Source organism: Rhinopithecus bieti, unplaced genomic scaffold (assembly GCF_001698545.2).
Source record: "Rhinopithecus bieti isolate Rb0 unplaced genomic scaffold, ASM169854v2 scaffold_1017, whole genome shotgun sequence".
Lineage (NCBI taxonomy): Eukaryota > Metazoa > Chordata > Mammalia > Primates > Cercopithecidae > Rhinopithecus > Rhinopithecus bieti.
The window spans coordinates 3,895,545-3,921,032 of record NW_016803657.1 but is presented as its reverse complement, the minus strand read 5'-3'; the positions used below and the strand labels follow the sequence as shown (position 1 = coordinate 3,921,032).

At 55.4% G+C, this 25,488-nt stretch overlaps 1 protein-coding gene and 1 pseudogene across 7 annotated transcripts in view; both read left to right on the top strand.

Moving 5' to 3' along the window:
* The window catches only part of MAD1L1 (mitotic arrest deficient 1 like 1), a 425,376-nt gene that overhangs the window by 11,877 nt on the left and 388,011 nt on the right, over positions 1 to 25,488 (top strand). For all 7 annotated transcript variants that reach the window (XM_017894422.1, XM_017894431.1, XM_017894439.1 and 4 more), the window contains 5 exons: positions 576 to 700; positions 1,928 to 2,009; positions 4,061 to 4,191; positions 4,349 to 4,463; positions 7,192 to 7,253. In XM_017894422.1, coding sequence (XP_017749911.1) covers positions 576 to 700; positions 1,928 to 2,009; positions 4,061 to 4,191; positions 4,349 to 4,463; positions 7,192 to 7,253 — 515 coding nt within the window. The remainder of the gene's footprint in view (positions 1 to 575; positions 701 to 1,927; positions 2,010 to 4,060; positions 4,192 to 4,348; positions 4,464 to 7,191; positions 7,254 to 25,488) is intronic.
* On the top strand, positions 22,256 to 22,556 carry LOC108543765 (leydig cell tumor 10 kDa protein homolog pseudogene; annotated as a pseudogene).

Sequence of the window (25,488 nt, the reverse complement as noted above, 5' to 3'; positions counted from 1 at the left end):
CGATTGGAGGGAAGACCAAAATGATGGTGTGGCGGGTATGTGGGTGCCTGGTGGGACTTTGGGAGCATGTGGCACTGGCACAGAGACTGCCAGGTGCCAGGCCTGAGAGTCCGGGCCCATCTTGGCTGGTGAGGACTTTTGCTTCTGAAGCCGCCTTGCCAAGCCTCCTTTCCAGGGGCACTGGCTGGGGCCTGGGTCTCCTCAGTCAGCTCCTGCATGGCTCGTGGCAGGCTCTGGGCTGTGCTGCTCTGCAGCGCCAGGAGGAGGGTGGGCCTTGCGTGTGAGTGCCTGCCTGGACCCGCATCCTCCAGAAGGAGGTGACTCTGCCCCCTGGCCCTCTGCTCCTCTGCTCCCCTTGCCCCCCTCGCCTGCTTGCCGTCTGTCCCCCTACCCCTCTGCCCCTCTGCCTGATGCCCCTCTGCCCCCCTATTCCTCTGCCCCCCTATTCCTCTGCCCCTCTGCCTCCTGCTTGGTTGTGGCATGTGGGTGGTGCCTCTGCTCTTCTCACCTCCATGTGCTCCTTCCACACGTGGGCTCTACTCACTGAGTGGCTCTCTGGCCCCCTCTGCTTTTAGACCATCAATGCCCTGAAGGGGAGGATCTCAGAACTGCAGTGGAGCGTGATGGACCAGGAGATGCGGGTGAAGCGCCTGGAGTCGGAGAAGCAGGAGCTGCAGGAGCAGCTGGACTTGCAGCACAAGTGGGCGGGGCCAGGGTGTGGGGTTGGGGGTCGGGTCACCTGGGGGGGCGTGCACCCCACCTCTCTCTTGGTGGCTGGGTGGGTTGTGGATGCACTCCCAGGTGCTGTCCTAATTCACAGACAGTCAAGAGGGGCAGACGCTGAGGCCTCTGGAGCCAGGACCATGAGCCCAGAAAGTGTCCTGATGTTCCTGGAGCAAAATGGGGGCAGCAACTTCCTCCCCGTCCTTCTTAGAGAGGGCTCCTGCAGAGCTAGATTTTACTTTATTTTTTGTGACAAGGTCTCACTCTGTCATCCAGCCTGGAGTGCAGTGGCACCCAGAGTAACTGGGACTGCAGGCATGTGCAGTATACCTGGCTGATTTTTTTTTTTTTTGAGATTGAGTCTCGCTCTGTCACCCACGCTGGAGTACGGTGGCACCGTCTTGGCTCGCTGCAGCCTCTGCCTCCTGGGTTCAGTGATTCTTCTGCCTCAGCCACCGAGTAGCTGGGATTGATTTTGCGCCTAGCTAATTTTAAAAAACGTTTTGTAGAGATGGCCGTCTCGCTTTGTCACCCAGGCTGGTCTTGAGCTCCTGGTCTCAAGTGGTCCTCCTGCCTCAGCCTCCTGGAGTGCTGGGATCCCAGGCTGAGCCACCGTGCCCTGCTGAGGGCTAGGTTCAGAGGGAAGCGCCATGTGCCTTGGCGGTAGAGGGGGCGCGGCTGGGAAGGGATGTCCAGGCAACAGGGTTGAGCTCAGCCGAGGTACAGACGGGAGAGCCTTGTCTGGAGGTGTGGTCAGGAGACTGTGGGCATCTCCTTTAGACTTGGAACCTTCCCTCAGCAAATGCTGTTTTAGTAGAGTTCTAGTTTCGTAGTAGAGAGGAGAGGTCATTCCTGGGTGGGGCCGTCCTGCAGCTGCACCAGGACTGGGGGTTGCTGCAGGCAGGTGAGAGCTGGGGGTGCCACTGCTGGAGAGGACCTTGCAGGTGGCCTGGGCTCACTATGCACCCTTCCGGATGAGCAGCCTGAGGCCGCAGAGACAGCCCGCAGGGGCTGGGGCCTGGGACCTTGGGGTGCCTGTGCAGTGGAGTGTGTGTGGGGGGGGTCTGTGCCGGGGGGAGGGTCTTGAACCTTGGGGTGGGAGTGAATGTGCGTGGGTCTGTGCTGGGGCGGGTCTCAGGCTGAGGAGAATTGTTGGCCTTGCCACATGCCTGTTTCCATATGTGATGTATTTTTCTTTCAATAGAAAATGGCAGGAAGCCAATCAGAAAATCCAGGAACTCCAGGCCAGCCAGGAAGCGAGAGCAGACCATGAGCAGCAGATTAAAGTGAGTCGCTCTGTGTCAGGGGCCTTGTGGACATCCCTGTGGTGGCCTTGACTCGCTGGCTCCCGTTGGCCTTTCTGCACTGGTGCCGAGCTCCGTGGGCCTCCTGTGAGGTTCGCTTCTGCCCTGTGTGCTGGGCACCAGCGATGCCGTGGTGAATGAGGCAGATGCTTCTGCTCTCAGGGAGCGTGTATTTTAGAGGAGGGAGACTGACCACAAACACGAAGAGGAAATGTCCATGTGTGTGACGACGTGTGAGAAGAAGATACAGGCATAGAGAGGTTGAGAAATCTGCCCACAGTTGCACAGCTGGAGCTGGGTCTGTCAGGGCGTCTGACTCAAGCTCAGGCTGTGCCATTTCCCTGTGGAGGATGGGCCAGGGAGATGCTGACTCCGGATCCCTCCCCTGCCTCCTGTTGCCTGGAGAGCAGCCTCCAGACCCTGTGCTCTGGGTGTGCCCCCTCAGCCACTATGCATCCTCACCTCCATGCTTCACACCAGCTCTTCCTGGCTGCAGAGCTGACTGGCACCCCCAACCTGGCCTCTGCCACGTCCTCTCCTGGTGGTGTTCCCTGGCCCCTCGCAGTCCTCAGCCCACCTCTCAGGATTTGCTGGCTGGGAGGCGATGGACTGTGTTAGTGTTTGTTGAATGACCGTCTGGTTTGGTTGTGGTTTCATGCTCTGCCTGTTGAGTGGCCGTCTGGTTTGGTTGTGGTTTCACGCTCTGCCTGTTGAGTGGCCGTCTGGTTTGGTTGTGGCTTCACGCTCTGCCTGGTCAGTGACTTGCTGCTCACAGATGCCAGCTGTCTGTGTCCCAAGGGGCCTGGGTACCGTCAGCAGAAGCCTGTCCTCACTGACTGAAAGACTGAGCCGTTACACGTGCTACTGGAGCGTCAGAAGTGGGCTTGACGCGGGAGGAGTGGGGTGTTTTACCGTGGAGTGCCATCCTGGACCAGACTTGAGATAGACTTTTGCTCCTGGATTGCTCCCTGAGGCCAGGTGGTGAGCACAGCAGCTCTGTGGTGTGAGTGCCAGCTCCCAGTGAGTGGGGGGCTGGGAGGACGGTGCTGGGAAGAGCTGCCCTGGAGTGGATGCTGAGGCTCAGAATTGGAAGCAGCTTCGAGGCCTCTGGTGCAGCCTGGGAAGGCCTCCCACAGGGGAGTCCTGAGGCATGGAGGCTGCTGAGGACCTGGGACAGTTTAGCGGAGGAACTTCGTGACCTCAGTGACTTTAATTTTTAATGGATGGTATTTTCTAGAGCAGTTTTAGGTTCACAGCAAAATAAGCAGAAGGTAAAGCTCATTTGTACCCCCTGCTCCCCCCACCACCACACATAGTCTCCCCTGGTAGAGTGGAGCTTGTGTGATGGTGATGAACCTGCCCTGTGTATCCCCTGCTCCTCCCCCACACACAGCCTGCCCTGATAGAGTGGAGCTTGTGTGATGGTGATGAACCTGTCCTGTGTACCCCCTGCTCCTCCCCCACACACAACCTCCCCTGGTAGAGTGGAGCATGCATGACAGTGATGAACCTGCCCTGTGTACCCCCTGCTCCCCCCTTCATGCACACACAGCTTCCCTTGGTAGAGTGGAGCGTGCGTGACGGTGGCGAACCTACCCTGTGTACTGCCTGCTCCCCCCCACCCCAATGCACACACACACAGCCTCCCCAGTAGAGTGAAGCACGTGTGGCAGTGATGAACCTGCCTGGACACATCAGTGTCATGCAGAGTCCACGGGTCACGTGAGTGTCACTCTTGGAGTGGGACAGTGTATGGTTCGGGCAAATGTAAAATGTCCCAGATTTGCCGTTAGAGTGTCACAGAAAAGTTTTACTGCCTAAAAATCCTCTCTGCTCCCCCAGTCAATCCCTGCCTCTCTTCTTCTGAGCCCCTGACAACCCCCGCCTTTCCCAGAGCGTCCTGTGGTTGGATCCTGCAGTGCGTGTAGCCGTTGCACACCGGCTTCTTTCTCTTAGCCGTGTGTTTGTGATTTTCTCCAGGTCTCTTTGTGTGGCTCATTTTCCTCTTCTTCTCTGTCTCTGGCCTCCATCAGGATCTGGAGCAGAAGCTGTCCCTGCAAGAGCAGGATGCTGCGATTGTGAAGAACATGAAGTCAGAGCTGGTGCGGCTCCCTAGGCTGGAACGGGAGCTGAAGCAGCTGCGGGAGGAGAGCACGCACCTGCGGTGAGGGGTTGCGGGGGATGGGGCAGCCGCCTTGAGTGAGTCTGGGTTTGTGCGCATGGAGCCCACCGTGCAGACCCTGTAGGGACAGGGCTCCCGGGCTCTTGGGCTTATCCCTAGGGTGTGTGGCTATTTGAGTGACTCTTTGTGGCACTGCCAGGGAGATGAGAGAGACCAACGGGCTGCTCCAGGAAGAGCTGGAAGGGCTGCAGAGGAAGCTGGGGCGCCAGGAGAAGATGCAGGAGACGCTGGTTGGCTTGGAGCTGGAGAACGAGGTGAGGGCGTGCGTGGTGTGCGGTTCCTGTGGGTGTCCTCTGCCCTGCCTGGAGGAGCCTCGGTATTGTGGTCACACCCACAGCTGCTCACCTACAAGATGGAGGCTGCTGTGATGGGGTGGGAGGCAGAATCGTGGTCACCAGGGAGTTCCATGCCTCATCCCCAGAGCCTGTAAACACAGCACCTTCTGTGGCAGGGCGAATGAAGTCACTGGTCCGCTGGCCCACGGCGGGGACGGGCTCCTGGGCCATCCTGGGGGCTCAGAGTGACGTGAGAGGGACTTGGCAGCTCTTGCTGGGTGTGGAGATGGAGGAGGGGCCACAAGCCAGGGAATGTGGGCACCTCTGGAAGCTGGAAAGAGCAGGGAAGTGAACTCTTCACTGGAACCTGCAGAAGGAAAATAACCCTGCCGTCACCAGGATTCCAGCCTGGGGAGACCCATTTTGGATTTCTGAACTAAAGTACTGTAAAATACTACATTTGTACATTTGTGGGCTTTCTTTTTTTTTTTTTTTTTTTGAGATGGAGTCTCGCTCTCTCCCCAGGCTGGAGTGCAGTGGCACGATCCTGGCACGCCGCAACCTCCGCCTCCCAGGTTCAAGTGATTCTCCTGCCTCAGCCTCCTGAGTAACTGGGATTACAGGCGTCTGCCACCACGCCTGGCTAATTTTTGTATTTTTAGTAGAGATAGGGTTTCACTGTGTTGGCTAGGATGGTCTTGATCTCTTGGAACTTGTGATCCACCTGCCTCAGCCTCCCAAAGTCCTGGGATTACAGGTGTGAGCCACCGCACCCGGCCGGGATTTTTAAATATTAAATTTTTTTTTGTAGAGACGGTATCTCCCTGTGTTGCCCAGGCTGGTCCTGAACTCCTGGGCTCAAGTGATCCTCCCGCCTTTGCCTCCTAAAGCGCTGAGATGACAGGCGTGAGCCTCTGTGCCGCACCAATTTGTGTTGTTTGAAGCCAGTTAGTTTGTGGTGATCTGTTTCGGTTGCAGCAGGGAACTGGTACAGAGGGTGAGTCAGAGTGCGTGTGACACTGTGAGCACCAGGGCTGGCGGGGGCCTGTGCTGGGGGTCTTCTGCCTCCACTGTGGCACTTGGTAGGAAGACGTCAGTGCTGGAAAGCATCCTGCAGTCATGTTGCAGGCAGAGGAGGAAACAGGTTCAGAGAAGCTCCCTCTCTTGCCTGGTGCACAGCAAGTTTGGGCCAGAATTTAGGCCTTCTGGCCCCTGCCCAGGTCCTCTGTCCTTTACGCCACTTCCCTGTGGCCACAGCTGTTCCCCTCTGTGCCTGGCACACCTGTGCCACCTTTCTCGGGTGGTTGTGTGGCCTGGCAGGAGAGCAGACTCCGTCTCTGCAGCTGCCCACCTGTCAGGCTGGCCGCTTGCAGAGTCCGCTTTGGGTGGTGTGGCGTCTCTGTCCTCTTCAGAGCTGCGATACAGCCAGGGTCCTTTCGGGGCCTTGGCTCTGTGACCCACGGTGAGGCGGCTCCCTGCTAGCGGTGGTGTCCGGCAGGGACTCTTCTCTCAGGTGCTGGGTTCTATAGGACCTTAGCCTGAAAAGACAGCTCCCATGCAACATCCTTTTCTCTCTGGCCGCCGTGTAATTTATTGTTAGATGGTTGAAGAGTTGGGGCTCTCAAGCTACACTCCGCAGTTGGGTGCTTGCTGCTCCGTGTCCCTGGGCCGGCTCCTTCACCGCCCTGTCTGTCTCCCACTCTGTGCTGCTCCGTGTCCCTGGGCCGGCTCCTTCACTGCCCCGTCCGTCTCTCCATCTGCGCTGCTCCGTGTCCCTGGGCCGGCTCCTTCACCGCCCTGTCCGTCTCCCCATCTGCACAGGGAGGAGCGGTGCTGGTGCCTGCCTGGTCGGGACTGTGAGGCTCACATGAGTCTCTGTGAAGTGCTCAGAGCAGTGCCGGGCACGTAGTGAATGTTCTGTGGCGTTGGCTGTTGGGTAGTTACTAGTCAAGCGCGTGCCTGCGCGTAGGGGGCGCTCTGAGAATACCTGACTGACTTGCCGAGTGGAGCGTTGATCACAGCACGGTGCTTGGCGCTGGGTGGAGGTGAAGCGAGGCCAGAACAAAGGCAGAGTCCCTGCTCTCAGCTTGCTTCCATCCTGGGAGGGCCATGAGACTCACCTCTTTGGGGTGCTGCTCAGCATGGGACAGGTGTGTGACCCAGGGGCACACTGGCCTGTAGGCAGTGATGTCAGCCTCCCCCGTGCTCCAGGGCGGCTGCCCTCCTCTCCTGGGGCCTGTTGGTCCTGGTCTGCTGTTTGATGGGGGAAAGTTTGGCTCCAGGACTGAGTCTGTCTGCTCCAGGGCTTGGCTCCCTGAGGAGCCCCTGGAAGATGGGGGAGGGGTGAGTCCTCACGGCTCAAGCACCTGAGGCTGCTCCCTGGGGCACAGTCAACCCCAGGATCATTTCTGAGGCTGTCTGCCTTCTCCCTCCACAGCCACGCGTTGCATTTAGCTTGCTGGGGTTTGTACTTGAATTTACAGGGCCAGGAAGGAGTAAAGGAGGAAGCACCAGTGTGGCTTCTGCAGTTGCGGAATAATAACCCGGCCGCTTCTGAGCAGACTTGGAGCATGTAGCACTCAGCTCAGAGATGAGGGCAGGCTCTCCTGAGAGGTCAGGGACTTAGCGCCTTGGTCATTGTTGTCAGTCTTACGTGATAATCTTGTGGCAGGCAGTGACGGGGTCCGTGCTTTTGTTGTCTTTTCAGAGGCTGCTGGCCAAGCTGCAAAGCTGGGAGAGACTGGACCAGACCACGGGCCTAAGCATCAGGTAGGGAGGGGCAGGTGCCCCCGGGGTCCTGCCTTCACTGAAGGGTCGCCGGGGAAGAGCAGAGCCTCTGGCTCCCTGGCGCTGTCTCCAGCCAGGCATCTCTGTGGCGGGTGAGGGGCGTTTGTCCCGGCTGCTCAGGTTTAATGAGGCCTTTCCCAGCGGGTGGGGCAGTGGAACCGAGCAACTCATCCTGCTGAAGCCTTAGTAACATCTTCATTGAGAAGCAGAATATCCACAGCAAACCAGTGGCAGGCATCTGATTGCCCTGCATTGTGGGCTTTGTGAAAAGACTCTTTTTGGTGTATACTGAGGAAGTAATTGCTTTTGGGGGAAATCATTCATATTAGGGAACTGTAACCAGTGGAGATGAACTGAGTTTTTAGAATTAAGAAAAACCCACTGTATTAGGCTGTTCTTGCATTGCTGTGAAGAAATACTGGAGACTGGGTAGTTATGAAGGGAAGAGGTGGAATAGGCTCACGCTTCTGCAGCTGTACAGGAAGCATGGTACTGGCATCTGCTTGGCTTCTGGTGAAGCCGCAGGGAGCTTTCAGTCATGGCGGAAGGTGAAGAGGGAACAGGCACGCCACGTGGCAAAAGCAGCAGTGAGAGAGTGTGCGAGAGAGAGCGAGTGAGCGCGAGTAGTGTTGGGAGGGAGGTGCCACACACTTCTAAATGACCCGATCTCATGAGAACTCCCTGTCATGAAGACAGACCCAAGCTGTGAGGGATCCGCCCACAATCCAAACGCTTCCCACCGGGCCCCACTTCCAGCACTGGGGATTACACTTCAACATGAGGTTTGGGCAGGAACACAGATCCAAACGGTTCTCGCCCACCATAGTGGAAGACGATTGTCTGGTGCTTGTAGCAGCCTCTTAAGCCAGTCTGTGCCAAGCTGAGTGCCAGCATGTGGGGGGAGGGATGTGGGGTGGAGCTGCCGGGGGACTACCCTGGGTGCTGGGGATAGCATTCTTAGGAGGGCAGGACCGTTCCCAGGTCTAGTCCCGTCTGTCCTGCTCCATCCATTCCAGGGCCCTGCGCTCATCTTTCTCCAGCAGCTGCTCAGTTGGCCCCTGCCCTTCAGCCGCTGGGTCCCTGCAGGTGACTGCCTCCTGGCAGCTCTGGTCTGGACCCCTCTGCGTGGTTGCCCTGTGTGCGCCAGGTCTCCAGGAGGTGCAGGAGCAGTGCTTTTGAAGGAGCCATCAGAGCCCGGGGCTTGGGGCCTGTGGTACTGGTGCCGAGGCAGCCTCTTGTGTTTGCTTATGAGATTTCAAGGCTTCCCGCTTGCCTGTCTTTTCTCATGCTCTTGGAGACTAAGCTGAGAATGAGACTCTCTGAAAGAGCTGTCTTTGACCACACCGTCCGACTGCTGGTCCTGGGCTCCACCACCTTCTCATCAGCATTACTGGCTTCAGTTCTCTGTCACCTGAAAGTGCCCCTTCGTTTTCTTTGAGCTTTGCTAAGTCAGAGCACGGCCGGGGCTGCTGTCTCCTCTTGAGCTCCCCCTGTAGAACACAGGCTTCTGTAGGGCCGGCCTCAGCGGGGCCTAAATGCTTTGTGCTTCTGTCTGTTCTCTGGGCTTATTAATTGCTTGGAAGGTGACCCTTCTGCTTCTAGGAATACTCTGGCCAGATGAAACCTTCGTGACTTCTTTCTTGTGAAGGGACATCAGAGGCCCCCACGTGCCTGATGGGCCTGGCCCTGTTGGAGGGTCAAGTGTGCAGTTTGCCCTGGAGCACTGGGTGTCAGTCAGGCACGTAGCCCTGGCGCAGCTGGCTGCTGTCTCTGGCTGGTTACAAAGTACTGCTACTCCTTTCGGCCCTGTTCCCGCATCTGAGCGCCCTGCCTGGGCGTGGCTTGTGTGAGGGCAAACTGGCCTGGGGGTGCTGCCTGGGTGTGGCCAGTGTGAGGGCAAGCTGGCCTGGGGGTGCTGCCTGCCTGTGTGTTCTGTGTTCACTCTGCCCTCCCTGGTGGCCAGGCCCTGGATGAGGGAGAGAAGGGGTTGGTCTGCAGGGCTGGTGGAGGTGGGCTGCCTGTGCCAACCACCAGCTTAAAAGTGGGCGGGAGGCAAGTGGCATGCATGTGTGGCACCCTGCAGCTTTGATGAGGAAAACAGATAGTGCTTTGGAGGCTGAATTCAACCTACCCCCCCACTCCTCACAACAGTAAAACCTGTGTCAAGTCACTGTGCTGCTCTGGGTCAGTGTTCCCTTTATTGAAAGGGAGACATGGAGCTCTTCTCCCCCACTGTGTGTGAAAATCTGACGTGATCGTGTGTTTGTGGAGGGCCCTGTGAGTTGGAGAGGGCTAGTGTAAGTGTCCTCTCTGAGCAGCCAGAGGCTGATGGCCAGGAAGGCGGATGGAGCTGTCCTCACTGTGGGGGTCGACTCCTGGTCTCCTGCATTGGCCTTGGCCGTGGGCCTGGTAGAGGGCAGTTTTCCTCATGTGCTGGGTTGCCTGCCATGCCTGGGCCCCTTCAGGGCTCCCGCCGCTCCCCGCGTGGTGCTCCACAGGGTGGTTGTCTGAGTGTGATTCTGCATCAGGGCCTGATCTCAGGTGACTCACGGTCGACATCAGTGGGGGTGCTGCTCATGTCGCAGTTCATGGGAATGCAGGCTGGCAGTCCTGAATACGGCTCATAGAATCACCGGGATGGTTTGGTAAATGTGTGCATTTCTGGCTGTGCACAGTGGCTCACACCTGTAATCCCAGTGGTTTGGGAGGCTGCAGCAGGGGGATTGCTCTAGCCTAGATGTTTGAGATCAGCCTGGGGAACGTAGTTGAGACCTTGTTTGTACAAAAAAAATAGAAAAAAAAATTAGCTGTGCTCAGTGGTGCGCACCTGTAGTCCCAGCTACTCAGGAGGCTGAGGTGGGAGGATCACCTGAGCCCAGGAGGTCAAGCTGCAGTGAGCTGTGATTGCACCACAGCACTCCAGTGATAGAGTGAGTCCCTGTCTCTAAAAAACAAAAACAAAACCAAAAACCAACGTGTGTTTCTGGGTAAGCCCCGGATGCACTGGGCTTACTTTTCTGATGGTAGGGACCAAGTTTGGGCAGGTCTTAGGATTTCGGAAGCCCATGTCTGGCAACATTGAATGTGGTGATGAAATGGGCAACAGGGACACAGATGCGGTGAGAAGCTGGGGCCATGGGGCCACAGGTGCCACAGCTGCCGCTTGTGGTCCCCGTGGGAGGGCTGAGTGCACTTGCCGTTCGTGTGTGGAGACGTGTGCCTCTGTGGGCGAGCTCAGGGATCCCCCTCCTCTCAGCCATGGGGACCTGAGGTGACATCAGATGTCCTGGAAGCAGAGGGCTCTGTGGCTGGGAGTGCCCTGGGCCTGTGCCGGCTGGGCTGGCGTCTGCGTGCCTCCGGGCCCATGCTTTGTTGGGATTTGGGGCTTGCCGAGGCCCGGGCCCTGTGGGTGCAGAGGAGCTGCTGCCGCTAGGTGGTGCCCCTGCCTTGGTGATCCTTCCCGCAGCGGCTTCCCTTGGGTCTCTCTGGCCTGGTGGACCTGCTGTTGTCCCACCATGGGACTTGCTTGCTGACACTGGGGTTTTGGTTGATGGGGATGTGAGGGGCTTCTGGCCGCTGTTCCTGACTGCCTTCAGGGGGGTGCTTCTGGCTGACCCATGCCTGCCTTGTTTCTGACCAGTGTTTTGGGGCCCTCAGGCCCGTGGGCTGTGAGCTCCTGGCGTTGAGGCCAGACGTCCTCTGTGTGGGCCCTTCCCTAAGGACAGGGCGCTGATGTCCTGCAGTCCTCAGAGGGCTCTTCAGCCTCGCCCCGGGCTTGGATGAACCCTGGCTGAGTCCTAGGAGAGAGTGGCCTGGTCACCCTCTTCCCCATGTGGGGCTTCTTAGGTCTTAGGAGAGGAGGCTGGGCGAGTTGGCTGGGGTGAATCAGTGAAACCATGGGAAGACCCTGTGGCACGAGGTCCTTATGTGTCACACAGGCCTGGGCACATGTGACATGTGCAGCATACGGGGTCATGTGGGCTGGGGGCATATTAGTTTCTACGACTTTGAAGTCACAGGCAGGGAGGGACACAGTGTGTGTGGATGAGCCTGCATGAACACACGTGGGGAAGGGCAGGATGCCAGTGCTGGGAGTGTGGTGTGGACACCATCACCCTTAGGGTGTTGGGAGTTGGGCTGAGGGAGTTAACACCAGTGCGAGGCGTGTGTCTGGAGGCAGCGATGTGATCAGCTTGGTCTCCCAGGAGCATGATCTGTCTTGGGGAGTGATTTATGGGTAAGGAAAGTGGATGCCAGCACACACCCTTTGAGGTATGTGTCAATCTAGGCAAGACTTCAGGGGCACAGGAGGAGGAGGAGGAGGAGTAATAGAGAGAGGCCAGTGGGAAAGATGGCGTGAGGCTGGAGGCCATCTGGGAATGCAGGGTGCTTCTCTTTGGAAAATCACTTGTTTCAGTAGAATGAAAGGGAGTGCAGGCCATCTCCATAGGAGAGCAGCAGAATCATTTGTAACAATCCAAAACTTGTTTGTGATTGGAAATTCTCAGCAAGCTAGGAAGAGAAGAGAACTTCCTCAGCCAGGTAAAAGACACCTGCAGAAAACCACAGCTGATATAATACAAGGTGAGACTGACTGCATCCCTGACATGGACACCAGGCAAGGTGTCTGTTCCCATCACCCCTTTTTGCACTGTGCTGGAGATCTTCAACATTACAGTTAGGGAAGCAAAAAGAAAAGATGGACAGACTGGAAAGGAGGAAGTAAAACTGTCTGTACCTGGAGACATCATAATTATCTATAGAAATTCCCAGGGAATCAATGACAAGCCAGTAGGACTAAACCGTGAGGTTTACAGGGTCACAGGTTACAAGCACGATGTACCAAAATAGGTTACGTTTCTGCATACTAGCAGTGAGCCACTGGAAGTACATACCACACATGATGGCATCAAAGTCCATGAAATATTAGGGATGCATATAAGAAAATCTGTGTAAGATTTGTACACTGAGAAGCTTAAGACGCAACTGAGACATTAAAGATCACCCAAGGTAGAAAAATGGAGACATTGTAAGAGGAAAAACGAACTCTTTGCCCCTCTGCTCTCACACAGCCTCTGACACCAGATACTGGATGGTTTCCCCCACACCAAGCAGTTCTCCAGGGGACACCAGCTGGGTGTCCTGCAGCCTCATCTGCACACTCTCCACCTGGATTTACATCAGCTCCCACCGGGTCAGGGCCCAGTCCCACACGTCTGTGCCCCCTTCAGATTCCGGGCGCAAGTAGTAGGCCGGCATCTGTGCTTCAGTTTGCTGTTTTCTTCCCTTCCCCTGTCACTGACATCAGTTGTACTTCGGACTGATAGGCTATTAAACGAGGCTTGTACTATCCATTCCTTGGGTTTCATTAATTTGCTAGTGTGGCTCACAGAACTCAGGAAGATGCTTTGTTACATTTAGTCATGTGTTATAAAGGATGTTACGAATAATACAGGTGAAGAGGTTGGTACAGTGAGGCACGGGAAGAGGCGTGGAGCTTCCGTGCCCTCTCTGGGCACACCCTCCAGGGGCCTCCGTGTGTGCAGTTCTGAACCCTGGCCTTATTTATGGGTTTTTATGGAGGCTTCATTACAGAGGCATGACTGATTATACCATTAGCTGTTGGGAATCAACTCACCCTTTGGCCCCTCTCCCCTCCGAGGTTGAGGGGTGGGACTCAGAGTCCCAACCCTCTCATCTCACCTTGGTGTTTCGGATGACCACCCTGTCTGAAGCTGCCTGGGGGCTGCCAACCAGCGGTCAGCTCATTAGTTCACAAGAGACTCTCTTCTCACCCCAGATAAAGAGCTGCATGTATGTCAGGGAACGGAAAGACCAAATATGTACTTCAGAGTATCATAAAGGTACTGTGTTCTTGTATTGGAAGATTCATCATTGTTAAGATGGCAGTTTGCTCAAATTGACCCAAATATTTCACATAATCCCAATCAAAGTCCCAGCAGAAAGTGATGAACCGATCTCTAAAATTTCTTTTTTCTTTTTTGATGTGGAGTCTTGCTCTGTTGCCCAGGCCAGAGTGCAATGGCATCATCTCGGCTCACAGCAACCTCTGCCTCCCGAGTATCTGGGATTACAGGCTCATGCCACCATGCCTGGCTACACCATGTTGGCCAGGCCGGTGTTGAACTCCTAACCTCAGGTGATCCACCTGCCTCGGCCTCCCAAAGTGCTGGGATTACAGGCATGAGCCACTGCGCCTGGTTGACAATTCTAAAATTTCTATGGGAATGTAAAGCACCTGTAAATTGTTATAGCAATAACAGTTTAGAAAAAGAACAAGTTATAGGGCTTACACTGGCCAATTTCAAGACACATTGTAAATTGCATAAATTGAGACAGTGTGGTATGAAGTGTAGACATCCGTAAATCAGTAGAACAGAGTAGAAAGTTCAGAAATGATTTAAGAATTCAGTGTTGATGGTTGTCAAAAGTGTCAAGGTAATTCAGTGGGAGAGAGAGTCTTTTCACCAAGAGTGGTAAACCAGTAGGCTGTTTGTGGCGAGGATGAGCCTGAACACCTGCCTCCTGCTGGACACAAGATTTAACTCAAATGATGCATAGACCTATGTGTTAAAGTCACAAAATCTGGAAGCTAGGGTGTGGCAAAGGGGTCTTAGGATACAGCGAGCATGAACCATACATGAAAAAAATTGATCAGTTAGACTTCATCAAAATCAAAAACTTCTCCTCTCAAAAGACACAAAGTGAAAAGACAGACCGTAGACTAGGAAAATATTTGCGAGATATTAACATGTATCTGACCAAAGACACGCTCCAGGATAGAGAAAGAACTCTTACAAATTACTAAGATTACCATAGCTTAAAAAATGGTCAAAAGACTTTTAACAGGTACTTTATTATTTATTTATTTATTTTTTTGGAGATGGAATCTTGCTCCGTTGCCCAGGCTGGAGTACAGTGGCACGATCTTGGCTCACTGCAACCTCCGCATCCCAGGTTCAAGCAATCCTCCAGCCTCAGCCTCCCAAGTAGCTGGGGTTCCAGGTGTGCACCACCACGCCTGGCTAATTTTTGTATTTTAGTAGAGACAGGTTTCATCCTGTTGGCAGGCTAGTCTTGAACTCCTGACCTCAGGTGATCTGCCTGCCTTGGCCTCCCAAAGCACTGGGATTACAGGTGTGAGCCACTGCACCTGGCCTGCTTTTCACAGCTTTTCACAGATACTTTACAAGAGAAGGTATACAAATGGTAAATAAGGACATGAAAAGATGGTCAACATTGTTAGTTATTAGGGAATGCAAATTAAGACTGTAATCGCCCAACAGGGTTATTCTTGCTGCCCAGAAAGGCAACATACAGAGAATGGCAGGTGTGGCAGCAGAGAAGGAGTTTAATGACTGCAGAGCCAGCCAAGGGAGGTGGACGGGAGATAACTCTCACATCTGTCTGCCTGAGGCGAGGGCTTGAGGGTGTTTAGGCGGGCAGGGGCCTAGTGCTGAGTGCTGATTGGTTGTGTTGGGGATGCAATCACAGGGGTATCAGGACTGTCTTCATGCAGCTGAGTCAGTTCTTGGGAGATGGGGTCACAGGTCCAGGTGGCATCTCTTGATCTGCTGAAATGCTAATCTGAAAAATATCTCAAAGACCGGTTTTTTAGGTTTCACAGCAGTGATGTCTGCAGGAGCCGTTAGGGAAGTTCCGAATCTTACCATGTCTGGTTACATGACTCCGGGCAGCAGGCACCGTAGAAGAGCAAGCTAAGTCAGCAGTGAAGGTCGTGGCTTAACCGGGCCTGTTTTTAGCAAAGTTCAGGCCCCTGTAGTAATGCCAGTCTTAGGAATGCGGCCTTAATCTCCAAACAAAGACGGAGTGTCAGTCTTCCTTGCCTTGAAGCTTAACTATAAACTAAATTCCTCTCATAGTTATCTTGGCCTCTGCATTAGAATAAGCAAAAAAAAAAAAAAAAAAAAAAAAAAAAAAAGAAAAGAATTGATCCTATGAAGTTAGAAGCAAGATGGAGTCAGTAATGTAGATTTCTCTCAGTACTTAAAATTCTGTAAAGGTGGTTTCAAGACCACAGTGAAATACCACTATGTACCCAACAGAATGGCTAAAATTAAGCAGACTGACCATCCTGACTGCTGGCAGAGATGCTGAGCAGCCAGGCCTGTCAAACATTGCCCCTGGGAGTAGGAAGTGGTGCGGCCACTTTGGAAATGGTTTGGTAGCTTTGTACACACTTACGGTATGACCCGGCAGTTCCGTTTCTCGGTATTTAACCCAAGAGAAACCCAAGAGAAAATGCGACCTCACGAAGACTTGCACAGGAATGTTTGTAAGAGCCTTATTCTAACAGTCCGAGAGCAGGAACAACTCAGGTGCCTGTCAGCAGGCGAAGGGATGTGTGGACCGTGGCGTCTCCATGCAGTGTTAACGCGCGGCATCGGCTGTGCTTGGAAACATGAACGAATCTCTCTTGCTGACTGAAGGAAGCCATAGTTACTGAGTTTATACTTACTATACCATCCCATTTATTTGAACTTTTAAAAAAGGTAAAACTGAACAACAGTGACAAAAAGCAGGTCAGTGATCCCTGGAGTCTCGTGCTGGGATGTGTTTGGGGTCTTATGGGGTGCTACCTTTTGACGTGATGGAGGTGACAGCCGCACAGGTGTACATGCAGCAAAGCTCTTGACACTGCTGTTGTGAAACGGTTCATGTGTGCAGATTATACCTCACTCAAGCTGGCCTGTCAACAGCAAGTGGTCCGCTCTTTGGATTAGCTGTGAGGGGAAGGAAAATTCCTTAGTGGCGACTTGGACTGAATTGGAGAGTGGCCTGGGGGTGCTATTTAAAGCCAGCCTTCATTTGAGGAGGGACCCATCCCCTGAGTTTATGGAAGGCCTAAGACAATGGCAGCCTGGACCTCCTGGGTCTTTGGCACATCACACGAGTGTTTTGAGGAGTGGCAGCATGTGGGGTCAGTTGTAGGCTGCAGAGGGTCAAGGAGTTTCACATTTGATTAAAATCAGAACAAGCTACGTGAATGCAAACGAATGGAATGAAAAGTGGAACGTGGTCTTCCTTTCCTTCCCTCCCTGGTGACCTCACTCAGGGCTGGGTGCTCCGTGTCACAGCTGCCTGGCCATTGTCACCTGTGTTCTCATTATTCCTGGGGGACTGTTCCAGAACAGAACTGACTGCCCCGGAGGCGGGCAGCAGGGCTTGCTGTGCTCAGCCCCAGTTCGTCTTTCTAGGCAATGCCTGATGAGTTTCTTGTGTGTTGTTCTGAAAGTGTGTGTGCATACAAGCTCTTTATGTACTCCCATCACCTTTTAAAATTGGGGCTCCTTCCACAGTTTTATTCTGCAACTGTTTTCACTCAGTTTTTGACAGTTTTTTGGCCCCAGCACAGGCTGGTCTGCTGAATTACTTTCAAGAGTGCAGACGGACTCAGACTCCAGCAGCCCCTGTTGATGAACACTTAGGGTGTTTCCAGCATTTTCCCCCAATTAGCCATGCTATGCTGGTTGGGTAAATTCTTAAAAGCAGAATTTTTAGTTTAAAAGAGATGTGCATTTGAGACTCATAGCTGGTGCCACACCGCCCTCCCGGGAAGCATGACTGCTGTGCGCGCCCGTCACGGCGTGTGACTGTCGTCACCTAATTGGGGCGGTGTGCTTTCAACGTTTCTAGAGAGATCCACCTCGAAGTCACAGTACAGTGAGGAGAGCAGGCATCTTCAAAGGCTTGGCGTTTCAGAAATGTCATTTAGTAGCTCCCACTGAGGGGGACCCTATGAAATAGGAAGGGAGTGGGTGTCAAGTCCTGCAGCCGAGCCCCTACTTTAGGGAGGAAATCATTTGCTCGTGGCCGAGATGCCGCTGTTTTTGGCTCCTTGCCCGTCCCCGTTGTGCCTGAATGTGGCCTTGTTTCCCATCCCGCTGGGTGGGCATTGTACCTGTCAGCAGGGGCAGGAGGGGGCTGAGGAGGGGCTGCAGAGGAGGCTGTACTGGGGAGGTGGAAGGCGGGCATTGCCAGCTCAGAGGCCTGGCAGCTTTGCCCACCTGGAACTGCTGACCCATCCACTGGAGTCAAAGCTGGGCACCTGTCAGTGCTGACCTGGACATTTTCCCAAAAACATTTGTAGACTGGCCAGGTGACAAGTCTCAGGGCCCAGCTTCCCTGATGTGTGAGGCCAATTAGGAGGACAGTGAGGGGATGCATGATTTTCCTCCAAGGAAGGGTCTAATTGACCAGCTGGGACACTTTTATTATCCTAGTTACCGTGCGCGTGATTTGTAATTACCTGACTGTTGCGTTGATCAATACCAGACGCCCTGGTAGTGCTTGGGAAGGTGGGCGACTGTCAGGTATGTTGGTCCATTTTAATTGGTGCCGATTTGATTTTCTTTGGGGCATGGGAGGAGGAGGGGGAGAAGCGTTTGGCCTTCTGGGTGCTTGTGTGAGCGCAGCCCTTTCTTCTGGGCCTGCATGCCGGCTGCCTCGGGGTCTGGGCCGCGTTACCCCTTTTGATTTGTTCATTTGTTCACTCATTCGTTCACCATGAGCTGCTCTCGTGGAACCCATGATCTGGAGGGAGAAGGACCCCCCAGGCCTGTGTGTCCGGCGTGCAGGTCCCAGGCCCCTGGAGCTGGAGAGTGGCGAGCGTGCTTCCCTCCAGAGGTGCAGGCCAGGGTGGGGCATGGCCCAGGTTCCCAGCTCCATCCTCGTCCGGAGGTGCAGGCCGAGGCGGGGCATGAGCCGGGTTCCCAGCTGCATCTGAGCACGGTGCCTGCCATCTCTCCTCCTCTCAGCCCCAGCTCCTCCTGTGGCTGAGTCCTGGCCGCTTTCTGCCTTGGGGTTGTGTTGGTTTTCCGTCAACTCCTCCTCTTAATCCTGAGGTTTGTGAGTTAAGAGTCGGGGTGTCCCTTTAGCGCCTCTGTGCCGGGCGTGCAGTAGGCGCGTGCTGAGCCTTTGAAGAGTGGAGGACTGAGCGAGGGAGTCCCTGTGCCTTGCAGTTGGTGGTGATGTATGGGCTGAGCCTCCAGCGCTCTTGGCTGCTGTGACAGGGTCCCCCTGGGGTTACTCGAGCTGCACTATCCCAGCGAGACCCCCAAAGCAAGGCCAGCAAAGAGCTTCCTGACAGCTGCCTCACTTTGGAGACGGCCCTGGCTGGGGTGCAGCCTGTGTGCCTCTCCGTCCCCTTGTAAAGCTTCAGATGGGTGTTCCCAGCAGCGCCGACAGGCTCACGCTGCCCTGTTGGACTTCATTCCGGGTTGGGTCAGGCAGGCTGGAGACTGTCAGAGTCTGGGGGCGGTGCTGTGGGTGTTGGAACCCCATAGGGAGAAGCGAGAGAAGTGCTTCCCAGAAGAGACCGCGGGGCTCCACCCCGGCATGTGCCTGGCTGCACAGACAGCTGAGTGCTCCGCTGCGCGTCTGGGTGGAAACGCTCTGGGTCTCACTTGGTCTCGGAGCACTTTTTGGGGCTTTTCTCCAAGCTTTGTAGATATGGCTCTTTTACTTCTAGACCTCTTTTTAAATTGATTTTAAAAGTCTTAAGGTCACATAGTGACAGGCTTTAGACAAGTCTGGCTACTGTAGGTTCCAGGATTTATTTTAGAGGAGGCAGTGGCATCCCCGGTGGTATCTAGGCTGGTTTTTACTCATGGGTGCTTACTGGGGTCCTGTTATGTGCTGGCCCCTCCTTGTGGGCTAAGGGCTCCCAACGTGTCCAGGTCCCTACTTTTACAGGTAGATTTGGGGGTGCCCTGGCCTGGAATGGAGGAAGGGTCTGGGCAGCTTTGTGACAGGGCTGGTAGGAGGGGGATTTTGACAGGCGGCTTGAAGCCAGCGCCAGCCAAGGGCCAGAGGCAGAGAAGCTGAAGGCCTCCCCTGGGCAGCCCACCACTGCCTGCCCTTCTCTCCGAGGACTTCCCAACAGTGCCTTGGCCTTTGGAGGGCTGGGGTCTCAGGCAGGCTACGGGCAGCTCCCCAGCTCCCTACCCGACACTCTTCAACGTCAGCTTTGAGGCTGTGAGGTGTGACCTCTACAGGATCACCTGTGGTCACTCCCTGCGGCCAGCTGTAGCTGTCATTTGTGTCAGGAGCTGCTGGTCTTGCCTGCACCACCCACCTTCCCACCCTTCACCCACCCTGCATGGCCTGGGTTCTTGGGAGGAACAGGAGATCCTGAGCTGTTGAATTCCTGGAACCCGTGGTCAGGCGGCATCCGTATCCCCCTTCTCCCAGCCCCTGCACGCTTCTCACTGGTGTGGCCTCCTGGAAACAGGTGCCCTGATTTTGCTGGACAGGCAGAAGGGGAGGCTGGGCCAAGGAGTGGACCAGCCTTTTCACACTCAGTGGCTGCAGCCTTTTCACACTCAGTGGCTGCGGGGGGCCCGTGTGCATGAAGCAGGTGGTCCTCGCCGTAGTGCCGTTTGTGCAGAGCCGTGTTGGGGAGAGCGGGCTTGTGTTAACAGAAGTGCTGTGAGATGATCACTTCATCACGAGCCAGTCAGCACCAGCCTATGGGGCGGCTGATGTGGGCTCAGAGATCTGACTTTCCTGGCTTTTGTTTAATGATGTTTCCACTGTTACCCAGGTGCAGAGCTCTGACCTCCCATGGTCAGAAGTACCGTGTGCGTGTCTCATCTGGGCAGCATGCAGAGACCTTTGCCGGCAGCTGTGCGTGGACCCTGGGACTCTGTTACATGGCCAGGTGCTGAGGGGCAGGGGTCCAAGCCAGGCCAGCAAGCCTTCCTTAGACCCCCTGTGTGCAGGCCTGGTGCCCGGTGTCGGGGACCCAGTGGAGAATAAGATCAGGCCGTTGCCATGAGACTTTAGTCTGGTGGGGAGTCCTGAGAAGGACATGGATGAGGTGGGGAAGATGTTCCAGGTGAATGCAGGTGTCCACCCCGCATTCCAGGGTGTCAGGTGGCCCGGGGCGGGTGTGGAGTGGTTGGGTGGGCGCCCCATGTGCTATGTTAGTGTAGATTGGTGCACACCTGGCCGGCAGGCCTTGCTCCCGCTCTTTGGCCTTCACCCGTCGAGGGTGCGCCCTGGGAGGGGGTGGACTATGGTGGGCATGCGTGGGAAGAGCTCTGAGATCCTTGGCCTCATGGAGAGTGTTGGGCAGTTACCCGTCCCCTGCCCTTGGGCCTTTGTGAGTGTGGTTTCCTGGAACTCTGGGGGATTTGTCACCAGTGACTGCAAGGGGCTCTCCTGTCCCTTTTATTCAAGCTCTACTGTCTGCCCTAAGCTGGGGACTGGTCCAGCTGACCTGGACAGTACGGCACGTGGGCCCTGCTGGCCAGCGTGGTGTTGGGAAGCACTTGGGTGGGTGGTGGGTTGGGTTGTGGCCTTACCGCAGAGCCTGGGCTGCAGCTGAGAAAGCCGTCTCCTAGGACCAGGACTCTGGGTTTGGGAGGCTGGCGGTCTTGGCCCAGCAGTTCAGCGGCTGCCCGGTGTGTCTGCCTGGCCTGGCCCCCGTCTGGGAGGCACTCCTGCCCTTGCCCAGGCGGGGCACTGCGGGGGCGAGGATGAGGAGAGGGAGACTGCTGATTCCGGAATCGAAATTCCGGGGGCATCCGTGTAGCAGAGTGATTCTAAGATGATTAAGAAAACCATCGATGATTTAAAGAAAGTGTTCACTGCAGTCCTTATTGAGTGGTTTACCACGTGCAGGGCGTGTGGGGGTGGCGCACCGGGCTGCAGACACCCTTCATGACGGCAGGCAGGGGACCTCCTAGGGGTCTTGGCTGTGACAAGTGAGGTGTGAGGGCTAGAGAGGTGAACATGTGGAATCTGTGACCCAGAAGTAACACACTCCTTTCTTGGAAAGCAGTTAGGTATTCTGTTCCTTAGTCCATATGCCATCATTTAAAACGGCCAAAACCAGAGGCCTAGAGAATGTACCTGGAAGACGCAGTGAGACCATTTCTGATCATTGTGGCCTTTCCGAGGCTCAGTCTCCTCGCTTTGGAAAGGCCATTTTGGCAGAGGTCTGCTGTGAGGCATCTCCCTGCAGGTGGAACTGGGGCTGTGCGTCTTTCTCAGGCTGGCATCACACAGGCCCCAGTGTACTCTGGCAAGGCTGGGAGGACTGTGACGGGGGACCCGCTGCCTGCCCTCAGCCTGTCGGGCCCCACAGCGCGTCTCTCTGTGGACTGGTTGCCGGCTTCCTGTGGCCTGTGTGTCCTCCGGGTGGCTGGAGCTTTAGAACCCTGTTCGGTAGCTCGGAGCTCATGAGCCCAAAGGGCAGGGGCCTGGTTCCTCACCCATCCTTGCCCAGCCTGATGGCCCGTGCTTGTGGACTGTACGTGGGCACCTGCTTTAACCCCTGCAGGAGTAGGGGCCACCAGGAGCATGTGGCTCTGGGCCTCCCTGGTAGAGTCACTCACTGGCAGGAGAACTGAGTGGGACCCACCAGGCAGTGTCTGTCTCATGGACGCCCATGGACGTGCAGCCTGGAGAGGGGGCCTGAAGTGTGTGTTCCACGTTCTTGACCCCCAGGAAGCACTGGCCTCTGTTGAAAGCCTCCTGCCGCAGAGCGCTATTGCTCTCCCGGGTGGACGGCCATGTGGGCTCCTTGCTCTAACGATGCCAGTGCTCCTGGTGCTGTGTGTGACTGGCTCCCCTTTGTCTCAGCCCTGGGCTTAGAGCAGGCCAGGTGCTCAGGCAGTGCTTTTGTTGCTTGAAGGGGGGTGTGTACCTGGCTGCAACCTGTGGAGAGTGTGAATGGCTGGCAGAAGCCAAGATGGGCTCTTGGGAGATGAGAGCAGGCGGCCAGCCTGGAAGCTTCCGTGGGGCTGGTCAGCTCCTGCTACCTCTTCCTGGCACAGATCCATGCTGGGCTGGGTGCCATGGCTCACACCTGTAATCCCAGCACTTTGGGAGCCTGAGGTGGGAGGATCGCTTGAGCCTGGGAGTTCAAGACCAGCTTGGGCAACACTGTGAGACCCTATCTCTATTTTAAAAAATAAAAATATAAAGATGGGATCATGGCGCAGGGGCAGCGCAAGTTCCAGGCGCACGAGCCCGCAAACAGCAAGACGGCAGCGGCGGCCTCTGAAAAGAATTGGGGCCCGAGAAAAGGCGGTCGTATTATCGCTCCCAAGAAGGCGTGTGGCATGCAGCAGCAAAAGCTCAAGAACCTAGAAGTTGGGATCCAGAAGAAGATCGAACATGACGTGGTGATGAAAGCCAGCAGCAGCCTGCCCAAGAAGCTGGCACTGCTGAAGGCCCCTGGCACTGCTGAAGAATGGGGCGGCTGCCGCCACCTCCTCCAAGACACCTTCCTGAGGATGCTGGCCCCAGCGCAGGCCAATACCCCACCCCCTACCTCCATATGGGATCTTACCCACAGGCTGCACTGTCAGGAAGAGGACCCTGTCCCCCAGCACTGGGCTTCACCTAGAACTTGAGTGGGGGCCAAGGGTACTGAGAACCCAGCAATGACCAGGAAGATACAGTCACCAACTTCATCTGTCCCCATGCCCCTTCCCAGGTCCTGCCTCCACGGGTTTAACCCTGAATAATAAACCTGGCTTTGTCCTCCAAAAAAAAAAAAATACATATATATATATACACACACACACACACACACACACACACACACATACACATATATATATGAAGATAACTGTCCCCCTGACCCCTAAAAAACAAAACAAAACCCAAACTCATGGTGGACCTCAGGATGGGCGGGGGCACTCGTGGGGCAGAGCTGGGTGTGGCTGCCCCATCCTGGGCCTGTTTCCAGGCGGGCTCCTAGAGCAGGGGCTGATGGGCCCTGTGGGTGTGGGGAGATGGGGTCCGTCACAGGCTGGGGCCTGGGGCCTGGGACCTGGGGGCTGGGGCCTGGGGGCTGGGACCGGTCTTGGTTCTCAGGCAGGGAGGGGTTGTGAACTCTGTTTTGGGAATGTGTGTTTGAAGTGTCAGTGATGTAGCCAGAAGGAGGTGTCAGACAGCAGCCCATGTCAGGCTGGTGTGGCTCCTAGAGGAGCCCTAGGGCTGGCCTGCCCAGTGAGGGGCTGGGATGAGCCGGCCTAGGGGAGTGGCAGAGCTGGAGGAGCAGATAGCTGGCCCGAGTCTGGAGGGATTTTGGCATTTGTGGGTAGCTTTGAGCCTGAGGGCCAGTGCCCCACTGGGTCAGAGAGCTCTGCAGCCCACCAGTCCTGGTCGTGCCCGTGTCCAAGCTTGGGCCCCCGTGTGCAGGAAGAACGTGGCCGTGCAGTGCACGTCGTGTGTACCAGGCGTCGGCGGCGTGATGCTTGGGTCGGAGCTGGAGATAAGAGGAGGAGTGAGGAGAGGCTAGAAGCCCCCAGAGCAGTGGGGTTTCTTCCTCTTCTTCACTGGTGAGCGCTTCTTGAGCACTTAGGTGTGCAGGCCTGGTGCTGGGTACTGGGGATACAGCTGTAAGTCAGGGGCTGTTTTCCAGTCCTCTCAGATCTAGCTGGGCATATGTCTGGTGGGTCAAGCGTGGCTCCTGAAGAGATGACACTTGAGAGACTGGCAGCATGTTCCAGGCAGGGCGGGTGCTGGCAGCACGTGGGTTGGCCAGAGGCTGCGTGTTCGGGCAGGTTGTGTGGCTCCAGCTGGTTGTAACCACATTTTCTCCTGGGGTGTGGCAGAAGCCGGACAGGTTGGCAGGGATCTGTCCTGAGGGTAGTTTAGACCACATCCTGCAGGTCACAGGAGCTGCAGAAGGTCTTCGTCAGGGAGGAATACATCTGCCATTGTGAAAGGGTCTCTTTCCTTGCTGAATTCACAGGATGAGGACCTGGCACCTAGGCAGGACCCTGCTGGTGGAAGTCCCTGGGGCTGTCTGAACCGCTGCAGGTTTCAGCAGTCCCAGAGTCGGGGAGGGCAGGTGGTGTTTCCTTTTGTCAGCTGAGAGCCTCATGGGGTAGGAGCCGTGGAGTCAGTCGCATTGCAGTGAGAGTTAGAGTTGAGCTGCGCTGTTCCCGTGAGCAGGGAACCCTGGCCGGAGGCCTTCTGACTTCTGAAGATGGTTTGTGTTGAAAGCCAGACTCTTTCCCTGTTTTTCTGTTTCCCCTTCAGGTGAATGCCTGTTCCTTTGTGACCACAGTGTCTGTGGGTAGCACTGTGGTTTTGGAGTTCCTTTGTGACCACGGTGTCCGTGGGTGGTACTGTGGTTTCGGAGATGCTCGTTTGTTTGTTCATTTGAACATTTATTTGGAGACCTGCCGTTTGCCAGGCTTTGGGCTGGCTCTGGCGATGCCGTGACGAACACAGCACAGTCTGCCCACGTAGTGCACACACACAGACAGCTTTAAACAATGAAAACAACAGGGGGGCCTCCTCAGGTGCGATCAGTTGGAAGATGCCCAGGAGCATTTTGCAGAAGTATCTTAGTTGGAGACAGCCTTGTTGGTTATGAATGACGCTGGTGGGAATGAAGGCCAGACGTTTTTCCTGGTTTGGAAACAGGTGGCTTACAAGAGCCTCTAGAGTTTATTTGTTTAAAGACAGACCCTGTTCTCAAGAGGGTCTTCACTTTGCTGGCAGGATGGCAGTGCTGACGGTGGTGGTTGGCTCTAGAGAGCTGCTGTGTAGTTGACAAAGCCCGTTGATAATCAGTGCCTCATTTGTTCTTCCTCACTATCCTGTGGACTAAGCTGGGTTCTGGGAGGAGCTGACTGGCCCAAGGGCATCCAGTGAATTTGTGGCCCTGTTGCTAGAATGCTTGGCTGATTCTGGAGCATGGTGGGCTGTGCCCTCAATAACCTCCATCCATCTGGCTGGCCACATGGTGCCATGCAGCTGGATCCTGCATTTTTGTGAGCTGATCAGCCCGATGCTGGCACTGAAAGGATTCTGTTGGGAGCTGCCATCCATTTAGCCTGAGCAGAACTCAGCACATGTGCGGGCATGAAGCCCATCAGCTGACAGCTTCTCTTTCAGACCTGATGGCTCCCAGCCGAACTCTGGCAAGAAGGGCTTACCAGCCTGCAGGACGGCTGACCTGCCTGCCTTTGCTGGGAGCCAAGCACCTCCTGGCAGGTTCTGGGATTTGGTTTTCAGTGGGAGGAGGCTCTCTGCAAGGTAGAGTAAGAGCAGTAATTACTTGGGAGAGGAAGCATTTAACTTCTGAGGCTGCAACACAATACTATCTCGTTCGCGGAGGCGGCTGAGTTAGAAGATTAGCAATTAATTTTTTATAAGGTGCAAACTACTCTTCAGTTTCATGGAACCAAACAGTCCTCCCACA